This window comes from Entelurus aequoreus, linkage group LG08, assembly GCF_033978785.1.
Source record: "Entelurus aequoreus isolate RoL-2023_Sb linkage group LG08, RoL_Eaeq_v1.1, whole genome shotgun sequence".
Taxonomy (NCBI): Eukaryota; Metazoa; Chordata; class Actinopteri; order Syngnathiformes; family Syngnathidae; genus Entelurus; species Entelurus aequoreus.
Genome location: NC_084738.1, coordinates 66938595 through 66953310, shown reverse-complemented (window position 1 = coordinate 66953310; position 14716 = coordinate 66938595). Strand labels below are relative to the sequence as shown.

The following is a 14716-nucleotide window of genomic DNA, read 5'->3' as shown; positions in this document are numbered from 1 at the left end:
CTCCAGTGGTCCATGTATCACAAATACACTAGTGGTCCTTGTACCAAAGTCTCTATAGAACTAGTACTCCAGTGGTCCATGTATCACAAATACACTAGTGGTCCTTGTACCAAAGTCTCTATAGAACTAGTACTCCAGTGGTCCATGTACCACAAGTACACTAGTGGTCCATGTACCACAGTCTCTATAGAACTAGTACTCCAGTGGTCTATGTACCACAAGTACACTAGTGGTCCATGTACCACAGTCTCTATAGGACTAGTACACTAGTGGTGCATGTACCACAGTCTCTATAGAACTAGTACTCCAGTGGTCCATGTACCACAAGTACACTAGTGGTCCATGTACCACAGTCTCTATAGAACTAGTACTCCAGTGGTCTATGTACCACAAGTACACTAGCGGTCCATGTACCACAGTCTCTATAGAACTACTACTCCAGTGGTCTATGTACCACAAGTACATTAGTGGTCCATGTACCACAGTCTCTATAGAACTAGTACACTAGTGGTGCAGGTACCACAGTCTCTATAGAACTAGTACTCCAGTGGTCCATGTACCACAAGTACACTAGTGGTCCATGTACCACAGTCTCTATAGAACTAGTACTCCAGTGGTCTATGTACCACAAGTACACTAGTGGTCCATGTACCACAGTCTCTATAGAACTAGTACACTAGGGGTGCATGTACCACAGTCTCTATAGAACTAGTACTCCAGTGGTCCATGTACCACAAGTACACTAGTGGTCCATGTACCACAGTCTCTATAGAACTAGTACTCCAGTGGTCCATGTACCACAAGTACACTAGTGGTCCATGTACCACAGTCTCTATAGAACTAGTACTCTAATGGTCCATGTACCACAGTCTCTATAGAACTAGTACACTAGTGGTGCATGTACCACAGTCTCTATAGAACTAGTACTCCAGTGGTCCATGTACCACAAGTACACTAGTGGTCCATGTACCACAGTCTCTATAGAACTAGTACTCCAGTGGTCCATGTACCACAAGTAGACTAGTGGTCCATGTACCACAGTCTCTATAGAACTAGTACTCCAGTGGTCCATGTACCACAAGTACACTAGTGGTCCATGTACCACAGTCTCTATAGAACTAGTACTCCAGTGGTCCATGTACCACAAGTACACTAGTGGTCCATGTACCACAGTCTCTATAGAACTAGTACTCCAGTGGTCCATGTACCACAAGTACACTAGTGGTCCATGTACCACAGTCTCTATAGAACTAGTACTCCAGTGGTCCATGTACCACAAGTAGACTAGTGGTCCATGTACCACAGTCTCTATAGAACTAGTGCACTAGTGGTCCATGTACCACAGTCTCTATAGAATATTGTGTTTTCAGTCTTGCTGCTTTCCTTGCAGGCATCGCCACACTGCTGGGTTTAGGTCTGGCGGCTCCCAACGCCGCCTTCGCACAGATGGTCACGACCTTCGGCCTGGCGGGCATCGTGGGGTACCACACCGTGTGGGGCGTCTCCTCCGCACTGCACTCGCCGCTCATGTCCGTGACCAACGCCATCTCAGGTGAGTTGCGTGCAGCGTCCACTCAATACTAATACTATTGTTTTATTGCATCAGTACTTTGTTATATACTGTGTGTGCGTGTGTGTATATATACATATACATACATATATATATATATATATATATATATATATATATATATATATATATATATATATATATATATATATATATATATATATATATATATATATATATATATATATATATATATATATATATATATATATATATACACTGTGTATGTCTCTATACTGGATTTGTATATATATGTATGTATGTATGTATATATATATATATATATATATATATATACATATATATATATATATATATATATATATATATGTATATATATACATATATATATATATATATATACATACATATGTATATATATATATATATATATGTATATATATATATATATACACACACGCTGTGTGTATATATATATATAGATATCTGTGTGTGTATGTATGTATGTATATACGTATATATAGTGTGTGTATGTATATATGTATATATTTATAAACACAATGTTTATATATGTATGTATATATATATACACACACGTATATACATGGTGTGTATGTCTGTCTATATGTGTGTGTGTGTGTGTGTATACACATATACACTGTATGTATATATATATATATATATATATATAATATATATATACACATACATATGTGTATCTGTGTATTATACAGTGTGTGTTTGTATGTATGTGTATATATATATATATATATATATATACACACATACACACTGTGTATACGTGTATCTATCTATTATACAGTGTGTGTATGTATGTGTATATATATATATAAATATATATAGTGTATATGTATGTGTATAGATACAGTGTGTATGTGCAGAAAACATCGCACAGGGCGATGTGATGCGTCTAGTGCAGTAGCCTTGGAGTAGTAGTACCTGTAGTTAGTGCATGCTGCATGCCGCTTTTGCTTGCTATGCTGCATGCTGCTTCTGCCTGATACTCATTGCTTTCAGCTAGTTCCGCCGGCTAGCCCTCTGTCTCAGAGGGCGAAAAGAGGAGCCGAGTGCATAAGCCTCCTCAGCCGGTACATAGCCTCTCCATTGTCAAGACTCGTACATGCCTCCTCGTGGCCACACACGGTAACTGGAACCTCGCGGTTCCAGGCTAAGTTGTACGGGATCTCGGAGCAGCAGGGGGCCCCAGAGACGGGGCATGCAGGCCCACCGGTGTGTGGACATGCCCTGGTGCCCAGTCAACCCCTGTCCCAGCTATGGGTAAATAACCCCAGCTATGGGCGAATAGTGAAAACCGCCTCAACGGTGGACCAGGCGGAAGATGGCGGCAGCGGAATGCACCACAACGGCTGGGAAGGCGGATGAAGGCTGCAGCAAAGACGGGTCCCCAGTCGTCTTGGTCTCCATGCCACTGGACCCTGGCCCGCTCAATGCCAAGGACTGTGTGGTGGCTGACCGTGCACCAGTCTCCCCACATTAAAAGATTCCACGCACAGGCGTCCTCCATATAGGGAATCCACCCTAACATCCCGGATTAAGTCCTATGGCGACCAGCGAATGGCGACGGGGGTAGGATTGTGAGATCTGGAAGCCTCCAGTCAAAAACTGGCACATAAGGCGGTGGGTGCAAGATTCAGTCGCTGGGCTCTTGGAATGAGGCAGAAAGAGCCCTTCGGCAGCTACACTCACGACTGAGCAGTCCTCTTTAGGATCCACTCTGCTCACCCCACCTGGGGAAGGGGCTAGAAAAGGTGCCCTAAAAATAGCCTGCCTCTAACCTCCCGACTGGACTACCGCATCCAGAGGGATCACCATATGCGGTCAAAAAACACGAAATATGAATTTTGGAGCGTGGAATGTACGCACAATGATGGATAATACGGCCAGCGACAGACCAGAGAGGAGAACTGCGATCATTGCCAGGGAACTGCAGAGATGCCGGATAGACATAGCTGCACTTTCCGAAACCCGACGTGCAGACGAAGGACAACTGAAGGAGGAAAAGGGTGGCTACACTTTCTTCTGGAAAGGAAAAGCCTCTGATGAGCCCAGAATCCATGGGGTTGGATTTGCCATCAGAAACCAGCTTGTTAGTCACCTCTCTGAACTTCCCGTGGGGATTAGTGAACGTCTCATGACTGTCCGTCTGGTGCTCACCAACAACCAGATGGCAACAGTTATCAGCGCCTATGCCCCTACTTTAGACTCTGAAGACGAAGTAAAAGAGACCTTCTACGCCTGCTTAGATGAGACACTGTCTAGGATCCCAAAGGAGGATAAGATTATTCTCCTAGGTGACTTTAATGCCAGGGTCGGCCGGGACCAACACCTCTGGAAGGGCACTATAGGGAAGGAAGGCATCGGGAACATCAACTCCAATGGAATCCTGCTTCTCAGCAAATGTTCACAGCACAACCTCACAATTACCAACACTCTCTTCCGCCAGAAAAACAAACTGAAGGCATCTTGGAGGCATCCTCGATCCAAACAATGGCATCTCATTGACTATGTCATTGTGCGAGCCAGGGACCGTTGTGATGTGAACATCACAAGGGCCATGTTGGACACAGATGCCTGTTGGACAGATCACCGCCTCATTCGCTCCACAATGTCCATCAGACTTAAGAGGAAAAGGAGGGTTCAAAAGAAGCAGATCCGGCCAAGGCTGAACCTCGAAGGCCTGAATGAAACTGCCACCCAGCAGCAACTTCAGACATCCCTTGAGGAAAGCCTCCAGCAGGAATACCCTGATAACATCGAAGAACACTGGAACCTGCTCAAATCAACCATCCTCGTTACCTGTAAAACCACCCTTGGGTACAAGTCCAGAAAACACCAGGACTGGTTTGATGAGAACGACACAGAGATAGAACAGCTCATCTCCAAAAAACGGAGTGCCTTTCACACCTGGCAGAATGATGTGACCTGTAAAGCCAAAAGAATAGCTCACTCGAGAGCCAAGGCAGATGTTCAGAGCCGGGTAAGGGAGCTTAAGAACTCCTGGTGGACTGAAAGGGCTCTGGAGATCCAGAGACTAGCAGACTCGGGGGACACCAGAGGCTTTTTTAGTGCTACCAAGGCTGTCTATGGGCCAACTTACCGCGGCCTAAACCCCCTGCGCTCAAAGGATGGGCAGCAGCTGCTAAAGGACAATGAGTCCATTAATGCCCGATGGAAGGAGCACTTTCAGGAACTCCTCAATCGTGACAGCACAGCTGAACCAGACATCACCAACCACATCCCCCAGAGTCCCATCAGGGAAGATATGGGGGAACCCCCCACCATAACAGAGGTTCAAGATGCCATCAGGAGTCTAAGGAACAACAAGGCTGCCGGACCAGATGGGATCCCAGCGGAGATCCTAAAGGAAGGTGGAAGAGAGCTCCTGTATCAAATCCACACCCTACTTCTCAAGGTCTGGGAAAAAGAAGAACTCCCCTCAGAGCTCAGGAACGCTCTTATTGTGACCATATTCAAGAAGGGGGACAAGGCTGACTGTGGAAACTACAGGGGCATCTCACTCCTGTCAACAACTGGCAAAATCTTAGCTCGTGTCCTTGCAAATCGATTGCTACCACTATCTGAGGAAGCACTCCCAGAATCACAGTGTGGCTTTCGCCCAGCTAGAGGCACAGCCGACATGATTTTTACAGCCCGCCAACTCCAGGAAAAATGTCGTGAACAAAGACAGCCTTTGTACATGGCCTTCATAGACCTGACAAAGGCTTTTGACACGGTAGACCGTCAGGCTCTGTGGAGTGTGCTGTCGAGGTGCGGCTGCCACGATAAATTTATCAGAATAGTGAGGCTTCTACATGATGGCATGGCAGCCACAGTGCTCAGCAACAGCGGCTCCGAGTCTGAGCCTTTCACTGTGGAGACGGGTGTCAAGCAAGGGTGTATCATAGCTCCCACCCTGTTTGCCATCTTTATTGGTGCTATACTGCACCTCATTGGCAAAGAGTTGCCACAGGGGATCCCCATCCTGTATAGAACCGATGGCAGGCTCTTTAACCTTAACAGGTTCAAAGCCAAGAGCAAAGTTAGAAACACCACTATCATGGAGCTTCAGTACGCGGACGACAACGCCATCGCAGCACACTCAGCAGAAGAACTTCAGGGTATCTTGAATGCCTTTGCTAAGGCATACAGAGCCCTGGGCCTTGCCCTCAACATCAAGAAGACCCAGGTCCTACATCAACCTCCACCCAACCAGCCAACTAATCAGCCCGCCATAAACGTGGACAACACCCCCCTTGAAAATGTTGACCACTTCCCATACCTCGGCAGCATCCTCTCCTCCAAAGCGGACATTGACTCAGAGGTCAACCATCGCCTGAGCTGTGCCAGTGGAGCCTATGCCAGACTCAGGAGGAGAGTCTTTGAGGACCGGGATCTAAGGGCTCAAACAAAGCTCCTGGTCTACAGAGCTGTTGTCATCCCCACCCTGCTGTATGGGGCAGAGTCATGGACTACTTACAGTAGGCACCTGAGAGCCCTGGAACAACATCACCAGCGATCCCTACGGAGGATTTTGAGGATCAGTTGGGAGGACAGACGCACCAACATCAGCGTCTTGGAGGAAGCCAACATGCCCAGCATCACCACCACAATTATGCAGCACCAACTCCGCTGGACAGGTCACGTCATCCGCATGTCCAACACACGTCTTCCCAAACAGGTCCTTTACTCCCAGTTGAAGGAAGGTCAGCGTGCCCCTGGTGGGCAAAAGAAACGTTTCAAGGATAACATCAAGACCAGCTTAAAGCATTTCCACATCCCCATGAACAACTGGGAGGAAATAGCACTGGACAGGCCTCGCTGGAAGAAATCCGTACAAGAAGGTGCAGCACTCTATGAGATGGAACTCCGCCGTATCGCAGACACAAAGCGACAACACCGCAAGGAAAGACAGAAGAAGGCTCCCCCCCCATCAACCACTCCCATTTTCCCCTGCCCACATTGCACCAAAATATGTGGATCACGGATTGGCCTACACAGCCATCTACGGATCCACAAATAGACGACCCTACGGAGGACAGTCATACTCGTTTCGAGTGACCGCCGACGACGTATAGATACAGTATATATATGTACATATGTACAGTGTGTGTGTGTGTGTGTATATATATATATGTGTGTGTGTAGATACAGTATATATACATATGTACAGTGTGTATATATTTGTGTGTATATTTACGTATGTGTGTATACATATATATATATATATATATATATATATATATATATATATATATATATATATATATATATATATATGTATATATGTATATGTATATACTGTATATAAATTTGTAGTCAGTAAATATATATATATATATATATATATATATATATATATATATATATATATATATATATATATATATATATATATATATATATATATATATATATATAATGTATGTATGTATGTATATATATATAATGTATGTATGTATGTATATATATATACATATATAATGTATGTATATACAGTGGGGCAAAAAAGTATTTAGTCAGCCACCCATTGACAATCAATGGGTGGCTGACTAAATACTTTTTTATACATATATATATATATGTATATATATATATATGTAGTCAGTAAATATACATATATTCAGTAAATATATATGTATATATGTGTGTATATAAATATGTAGTCAGTAAATATGTATGTATATATGTGTGTGTGTGTGTGTGTATGTATGTATGTGTGTGTATATATATATATATATATATATATATATATATATATATATATATATATATATACTGTATATAAAAATTTAGTCAGTAAATATATAAGTATATATGTGTGTGTATATATATACTGTATATAAATATGTAGTCAGTAAATATAAATGTATTTTTATACAAAAGACACTGACATTTAAGGCCTAGGGTGCTAATAAAAAGGTAAAAGATGTTGTCTGCTGCTGTGTAACACGTAAGAGGCTTCAGAGGTCGCTGCATGTGTGTGTTCTCACCACTTTGATCACCCCCAAGGAACCACGCTGAGGGTAGGAAGTAACACACCAGTTGTGATCTTCAGGGGTCATGGTGGTCTTTGGCTCATTTAGACATCAGAGTGGGGATGTGGCAGCCAACGTGGACACCTTTCACTTCTTTATTGGCAAACAGGCCTTTTATGTTGACTCCTTTTTCAGGTTCTGCCCTTTTTATTACTTTTGAAATATATCATTCCATATATATATATATATATATATATATATATATATATATATATATATATATATATATATATATATATATATATATATATATATATATATATATATGCAAAGCCATTTATCAACAACACCCAGAAACGCTTCGCTGGGCCTGAGCTCATCTAAGATGGACTGATGCAAAGTGGAAAAGTGTTCTGTGGTCTGACGAGTCCACATTTCAAATTATTTTTGGAAACGGTGGCCCAAAGAGGAAAAGAACCATCCGGACTGTTCTTGGTGCAGTTATTGTGCACATTTCCAAGCCAAAAACCCTCTTAAAAAAATCTCTAAATCGGGGAAGTAAAACTAATCTTGTCTTGAAGAATTGAAATATGAAAAGTTTGTGTGTGTTCAATATGTCTTGTCGGGTTTTACGACACTAAAACTGCCGTATTGTTGCAGGTCTGACGGCCGTGGGTGGTCTGTCCCTCATGGGGGGCGGCTACACCCCGACCAGCACCGCGGAGACGCTGGCCGTGCTCGCCGCCTTCATCTCATCGGTCAACATCGCTGGTGAGTGGACCACTCAACTTATTCTCATTTCAACCACAACACTCTTCACTCCAGAAGTGATCCTCCAGGGCTGTTTTCATCTCGTATTAGTGTGGCCTAAGGTCTTAAACGGGCCCTATTAGTACTTTCCTCCCCTATTGGGACCTGCTTACGTGTATTGCACAAGTCCCGAAAATGTCAAATCAGGCCTTGCGAAGATGTTTATAAAAGAATCTTGCCTGCCTTCATACGTCCGCCAAACCAGCCCTTTGGAATTTACACCATGCTAACATTAGCATGCTCATGTTAGCATGGTAACGTTAGTCTGCTAACAGTTAGCATGTGTCAATTACTTAATTACATGACCGAGGTGTTCGGCCTAAAAAGTTAGCATGTCAGAATGCTAATGTTAGCATGTGTCAAATACCAAATTATGAGTCTGGGGCGATCAAGTGCAAAATTGGCACAGAAAAAGTTAGCACGCTAATACCAGCGTCCTAAAATTTGCATGCTAACAGTTAGCATGCGTCAAGTACCAAGTTAAGAGCCTGAGTGGTTTGGCTGCAAAAATGGTTAAAATATTTAGCATTCTCATGTTAGTATGTTGGAATGGTAACGCTAGTATGCTAACAGTTAGCATGTGTCAATTACTTAGTTATATGACTCTGAGGTTTTTGGCCTAAATGCTGGTGTTAACATGTCGACTACCAAATTATGAGTCTGAGGTCTTCAACTGGAAAATTGGCTAAAAAGTTAGCACGCTGATGTTAGCATCCTAAAGTTAGCTTGCTAACCGGTAGCATGTGTCAAGTACCAAGTTATGAGTCTGAGGTGTTCAGCTGCAAAATTGGTTAAAAAAGTTAGCACGCTCATGGTAGTATGTTAGAATGGTAACGCTAGTATGCTAACAGTTAGCATGTGTCAAGTATTTAGTCGTATGACTCTGAGGTGTTTGGCCTAAAAAGATAGCTTGCCAGAATGCTAGTGTTAGCATGTGTCAAGTACCAAATTATGAGTCTGAGGCGTTCAAATGCAAAATTGGCAAAAAGTTAGCACACTAATGCTAGCATGCTTAAGTTAGCATACTAATAGTTATAAGTCATGACTCTGAAGCATATACAAATAGAATTAGCTTAAAAAGTTAGCATGTCCCTAGCAGATATGAAGTACCAAGTTATCTAACTCTGAAGTGTTCGGCTGCAAAATTGGCTTAGAAAGTTAGCATGCTAATGGTAGTATGTTAGAATGCTAACATTAGCATGTGTCAATTACTTAGTTGTTGTGTTTGGCCAAATTGGCCAAAAAGGTAGCATGTGTCAGGTACCAAGTTATAAGTCTGAGGCATTCAGCTGCAAAATTGGCTGAAAAGTTAGCGCACTATTGTTAGCATGCTAAAGTTAACATTCTAATTGTTAGCATGTATTAAATACCAAGTTATGAGTCTGGGGCGTTCAACTGCAAAATTGGCTAAAAAGTTAGTGCACTGTTAGCGTGCTAAAGTTAACATGCTAATTGTTAGCATGTGTCAAATACCAAGTTATGAGTCTGGGGCATTGAACTGCAAAATTGGCTAAAAAGTTAGCGCACTAATGTTAGCATGCTAATTTTTAGCATGTGTCAGGTATCAAGTTATGAGCTTGAGGCGTTCAACTGCAAATTTAACTAAAAAGTTAGCGCATTAATATTGGCATGCTAAAATTAGCATGGTAATTGTTAGCATGTGTCAAATACCAAATTATGAGTTTGAGACGTTCAACTGCAAATTTGACTAAAAAGTTAGCGCATTATTTTGGCATACTAAAATTAGCATGCTCATAGTTAGCATGTGTCAGGTATCAAGTTATGAGTTTGAGACGTTCAACTGCAAATTTGACTAAAAAGTTAGCGCATTAATATTGGCATGCTAAAATTAGCATAAGGTCTTCAGCCAATCAAATTGGCCAAAAAGGTAGCATGTGTCAAGTACCAAGTTATGAGTCTGAGGCATTCAACTACAAAATTGGCTAAAAAGTTAACACACTAATGTTAGCATGCTAAAGTTAGCATGTGTCAAATACCAGATTATGAGTCTGGGGCATTGAACTGCAAAATTGGCTAAAAAGTTAGCGCACTAATGTTAGCATGCTAATTGTTAGCATGTGTCAGGTATCAAGTTATGAGTTTGAGGCGTTCAACTGCAAATTTAACTAAAAAGTTAGCGCATTAATATTGGCATGATAAAATTAGCATGGTAATTGTTAGCATGTGTCAAATACCAAATTATGAGTTTGAGACGTTCAACTGCAAATTTGACTAAAAAGTTAGCGCATTAATATTGGCATGCTAAAATTAGCATGGTAATTGTTAGCATGTGTCAAATACCAAATTATGAGTTTGAGACGTTCAACTGCAAATTTGACTAAAAAGTTAGTGCATTAATATTGGCATGCTAAAATTAGCATGCTCATAGTTAGCATGTGTCAGGTATCAAGTTATGAGTCCGAGGCGTTCAACTGCAAATTTGACTAAAAAGTTAGCGCGTTAATATTGGCATGCTAAAATTAGCATGGTAATTGTTAGCATGTGTCAAATACCAAATTATGAGTTTGAGACGTTCAACTGCAAATTTGACTAAAAAGTTAGCGCGTTAATATTGGCATGCTAAAATTAGCATAAGGTCTTCAGCCAATCAAATTGGCCAAAAAGGTAGCATGTGTCAAGTACCAAGTTATGAGTCTGAGGCATTCAACTACAAAATTGGCTAAAAAGTTAACACACTAATGTTAGCATGCTAAAGTTAGCAGGTGTCAGGTACCAAGTTATGAGCCTGAGGCACTCGTCTAGCACTTTGGGTAAATCCCTACGATAATTTGTGGACGCCATTAACGGTGAAAATTCCAAACGACTTGTTTCCCAGAAGTAAGAAAGAAGGCAAGATTGTTTTATAAACATCTCTGCAAAGCTTCACATTTTTGGGACTCATGCCGATCCCAAATACACACAAACGGGTACCAATAGGTCCGAAAAGTTGGTTTGACATAATAGGGCCCCTTCAAAGTGCCCTGAGTGTTGGCTCTAAAGCTCAACGCCACAAGAACCGCACGCCTTCCTCTGGTGACTCACGTCTGGTCTCTGGCTGGCAGGCGGCTTCCTGGTGACGAAGAAGATGTTGGACATGTTCAGGCGTCCCACCGATCCCCCCGAGTACAACTACCTTTATCTGATTCCGGGGGGCGTTTTCGTGGGCGGATACGCCGCAGCGCTGCATTCCGGATACAACATCGAGCAGGTGGGCAAGCGTGATCCGGTAAAAGTCGGGTAATCGTCCTTGGTTATGCGGTTTTTGTTTGTCCAGGTGTTGCTTGTGTAAAACCATTCCTTGGTCTCTTCCTCTGGCCAGATGATGTACCTGGGCTCGGGAATGTGCTGCGTGGGCGCCCTGGCCGGTCTGTCCAACCAGAAAACCGCCCGCCTGGGCAACGCCTTGGGCATCATGGGAGTGACGGGGGGCATCGTCGCCGCTCTCGGGGCGCTCAAGCCCAGTCCCGAGCTCCTGGCGCAGATGAGCGTCGCCATGGCTGTCGGCGGCACCGCTGGTGAGTCGGAATCGCTGCTAACTTGGTCAGGAAGTGCAACTTGAATCATTGAATTGGAATGCTAATTGTTCCAGTCCCAAAGCTGAGACTAAACAAAATATGCAAACATGGTTTACGCCAAACAAACCTCATCAGCAGCACATGGGGACCCACATTCCACGTGTGTGTAATCACTTCATGGGGACCCACATTCCACGTGTGTGTAATCACTTCATGGGGACCCACATTCCACGTGTGTGTTTGTGTGTAATCACTTCATGGGGACCCACATTCCACGTGTGTGTAATCACTTCATGGGGACCCACATTCCACGTGTGTGTTTGTGTGTAGTCACTTCATGGGGACCCACATTCCACGTGTGTGTTTGTGTGTAGTCACTAGGGATGATGCTCGAAACCGGTTTTCCCGGTTGTTCGATAAGAAAAGAACCGAGTCCTCGGACTCGAATCCCTTTTTGAGAACCGGTACCCGTTATCGAGACCACTATAGTAAAGAAAAAGAGTTGGTTCTTCATTCGAATCCCTGGGAACGAATCCCTTCCCACAGGAAATGCCCCGTGGGACGGCAATGTTATGCCCATTTGATTGTAGACTCTTACTGACACCTTGTGGCGATATGAAAATGCTACGCGTCATTAGTCTGGCCACTTCCGGGTTGGCGAGTCAGTTCAGTTCATGAGACAGTTGAGAAGTAGACAAGTTGTGTTAGCTCTTACAAGCCTTGGAAAAGATAAGTCTGTAAGTAAACTGTTTAACTTGTTTATGTAACTCAATATTAAGGTGGAAAGTGGTTAAATTTGATACTAAGATGTTCATTGAAAAACGATTTTTGTGCACTGTTTCAATGGATGTTTTGAGGACTTAAAATGGCTGCCAGTCGTGTATTTCCACCATCGAAATAGTTTCAACACTCAGAAGTATTTGTTTGATGATAGTACTGTATATTTGTGTGAAGCTAATATTTACATATTGTGTATTACATTTCAGTGTGTTAATTGAATCACATAGCTTATACATTTGGTCATTGTGTGTATTTCAGTTAAAAAAATAAAAATAAATAACAGTCCAGTGCAAGACAAAAGTAAAGATAGGAAAAGACAAAGCAAGATCAACAACAATAAAGAGCCTAAATGGATTAATCTGCTTTGGAACTTTATTAGACGTCTTGGATTGTTTGTTAGCTGTCTGCCTGTGTGTGTAGTTAGTATGTTCCAATAGCAGCAGAAGTGCACTTTTTGGAGAGCTGTATTATTTTCAGTTTTGTGCCCAAGGGACTGATTTTATTTAACACTATTATTATTTATACACCTATAGTGATCACAGAGACAGGTTGTTTTTGTGTTACTGTATATATTTGTTTTTCTGAAAAATCCCACTTAATATACTTTGGGTAACAACAGTCAATATTTATTTATTTAATTTTTTTAGGGGGCTAACAGTCAATATTTATGTATTTATTTTATTTTAATTGTTTCTTATAAAGTAAAGTGAGCTTTTGTTAAACCAAATATTGTGTTTTTTTCCATATACAACAACCTATCTGGATTCGATAAGGAATCGGTTCGATAAGAGGATTTGATAATAGGCTCGAACTCGATAATTTCGTATCAAACATCATCCCTAGTAATCACTTCCTGTTCCTCTTCCCTCCGCAGGTCTGACCATCGCTAAGAGGATCCAGATCTCAGACCTGCCCCAGCTGGTGGCCGCCTTCCACAGTCTAGTGGGTCTGGCGGCGGTGCTGACCTGCGTGGCCGAGTACATGGTGGAGTACCCCCACTTTGCCACTGACCCCGCCGCCAACCTCACCAAGATCGTGGCCTACCTGGGCACCTACATCGGCGGCATCACCTTCAGTGGCTCTCTGGTGGCGTACGGCAAGCTGCAAGGTTTGGGACGTCAACGCACTCGGAGCTAAAACGTTCTTAGGTGGAACCCAACCATTAAAGTCAGTGGGCGGGGCTAAAAGCAATCTGGTTTCTTTGGTCTGTAGTCTAGCACTGTAACAGGTTAGGTTGTGAAGTAAATAAGTAGGGCAATATTTCAATCAATTCTTAAATAATTAATATTTATCATTTGACGGTAAATTCATTAATTGACACATTTAATTGATGTATTCATTACCAATTTGAATGAATAATGGCACATATAAGTCATTATTTCATCCTCACTCTCTTCTTTATGACGCAGGCATGCTGAACAGCGCCCCCCTCGTCCTCCCCGGGCGCCACGCTCTGAACGCCACGCTGATGGCGGGCAGCATCGGCGGGATGATCCCCTACATGCTGGACCCCAGCTACATCACCGGCATCACCTGCCTGGGCTCCGTCTCCGCTCTGTCGGCCATCATGGTACGTCTCCGCTCTGTCGGCCATCATGGTACGTCTCCGCTCTGTCGGCCATCATGGTACGTCTCAGCTCTGTCGGCCATCATGGTACGTCTCCGCTCTGTCGGCCATCATGGTACGTCTCAGCTCTGTCGGCCATCATGGTACGTCTCCGCTCTGTCGGCCATCATGGTACGTCTCCGCCTCTGTCGGCCATCATGGTACGTCTCATCTCTGTCGGCCATCATGGTACGTCTCCGCTCTGTCGGCCATCATGGTACGTCTCCGCTCTGTCGGCCATCATGGTACGTCTCCGCTCTGTCGGCCATCATGGTACGTCTCCGCTCTGTCGGCCATCATGGTACGTCTCCGCTCTGTCGGCCATCATGGTACGTCTCCGCTCTGTCGGCCATCATGGTACGTCTCCGCTCTGTCGGCCATCATGGTACGTCTCCGCTCTGTCGGCCATCATGGTACGTCTCCGCTCTGTCGGCCATCATGGTACGTCTCCGCTCTG

The 14716-nt window shown here is 43.2% G+C and overlaps 1 protein-coding gene across 1 annotated transcript in view; it reads left to right on the top strand.

The window, feature by feature from the left end:
- Window positions 1-14716, top strand: part of LOC133656213 (NAD(P) transhydrogenase, mitochondrial-like) — a 72275-nt gene that overhangs the window by 34077 nt on the left and 23482 nt on the right. Inside the window, exons 11-16 of the mRNA XM_062057124.1 lie at window positions 1391-1552; window positions 8209-8319; window positions 11421-11566; window positions 11678-11873; window positions 13528-13761; window positions 14063-14223. Coding sequence (XP_061913108.1) covers window positions 1391-1552; window positions 8209-8319; window positions 11421-11566; window positions 11678-11873; window positions 13528-13761; window positions 14063-14223 — 1010 coding nt within the window. The remainder of the gene's footprint in view (window positions 1-1390; window positions 1553-8208; window positions 8320-11420; window positions 11567-11677; window positions 11874-13527; window positions 13762-14062; window positions 14224-14716) is intronic.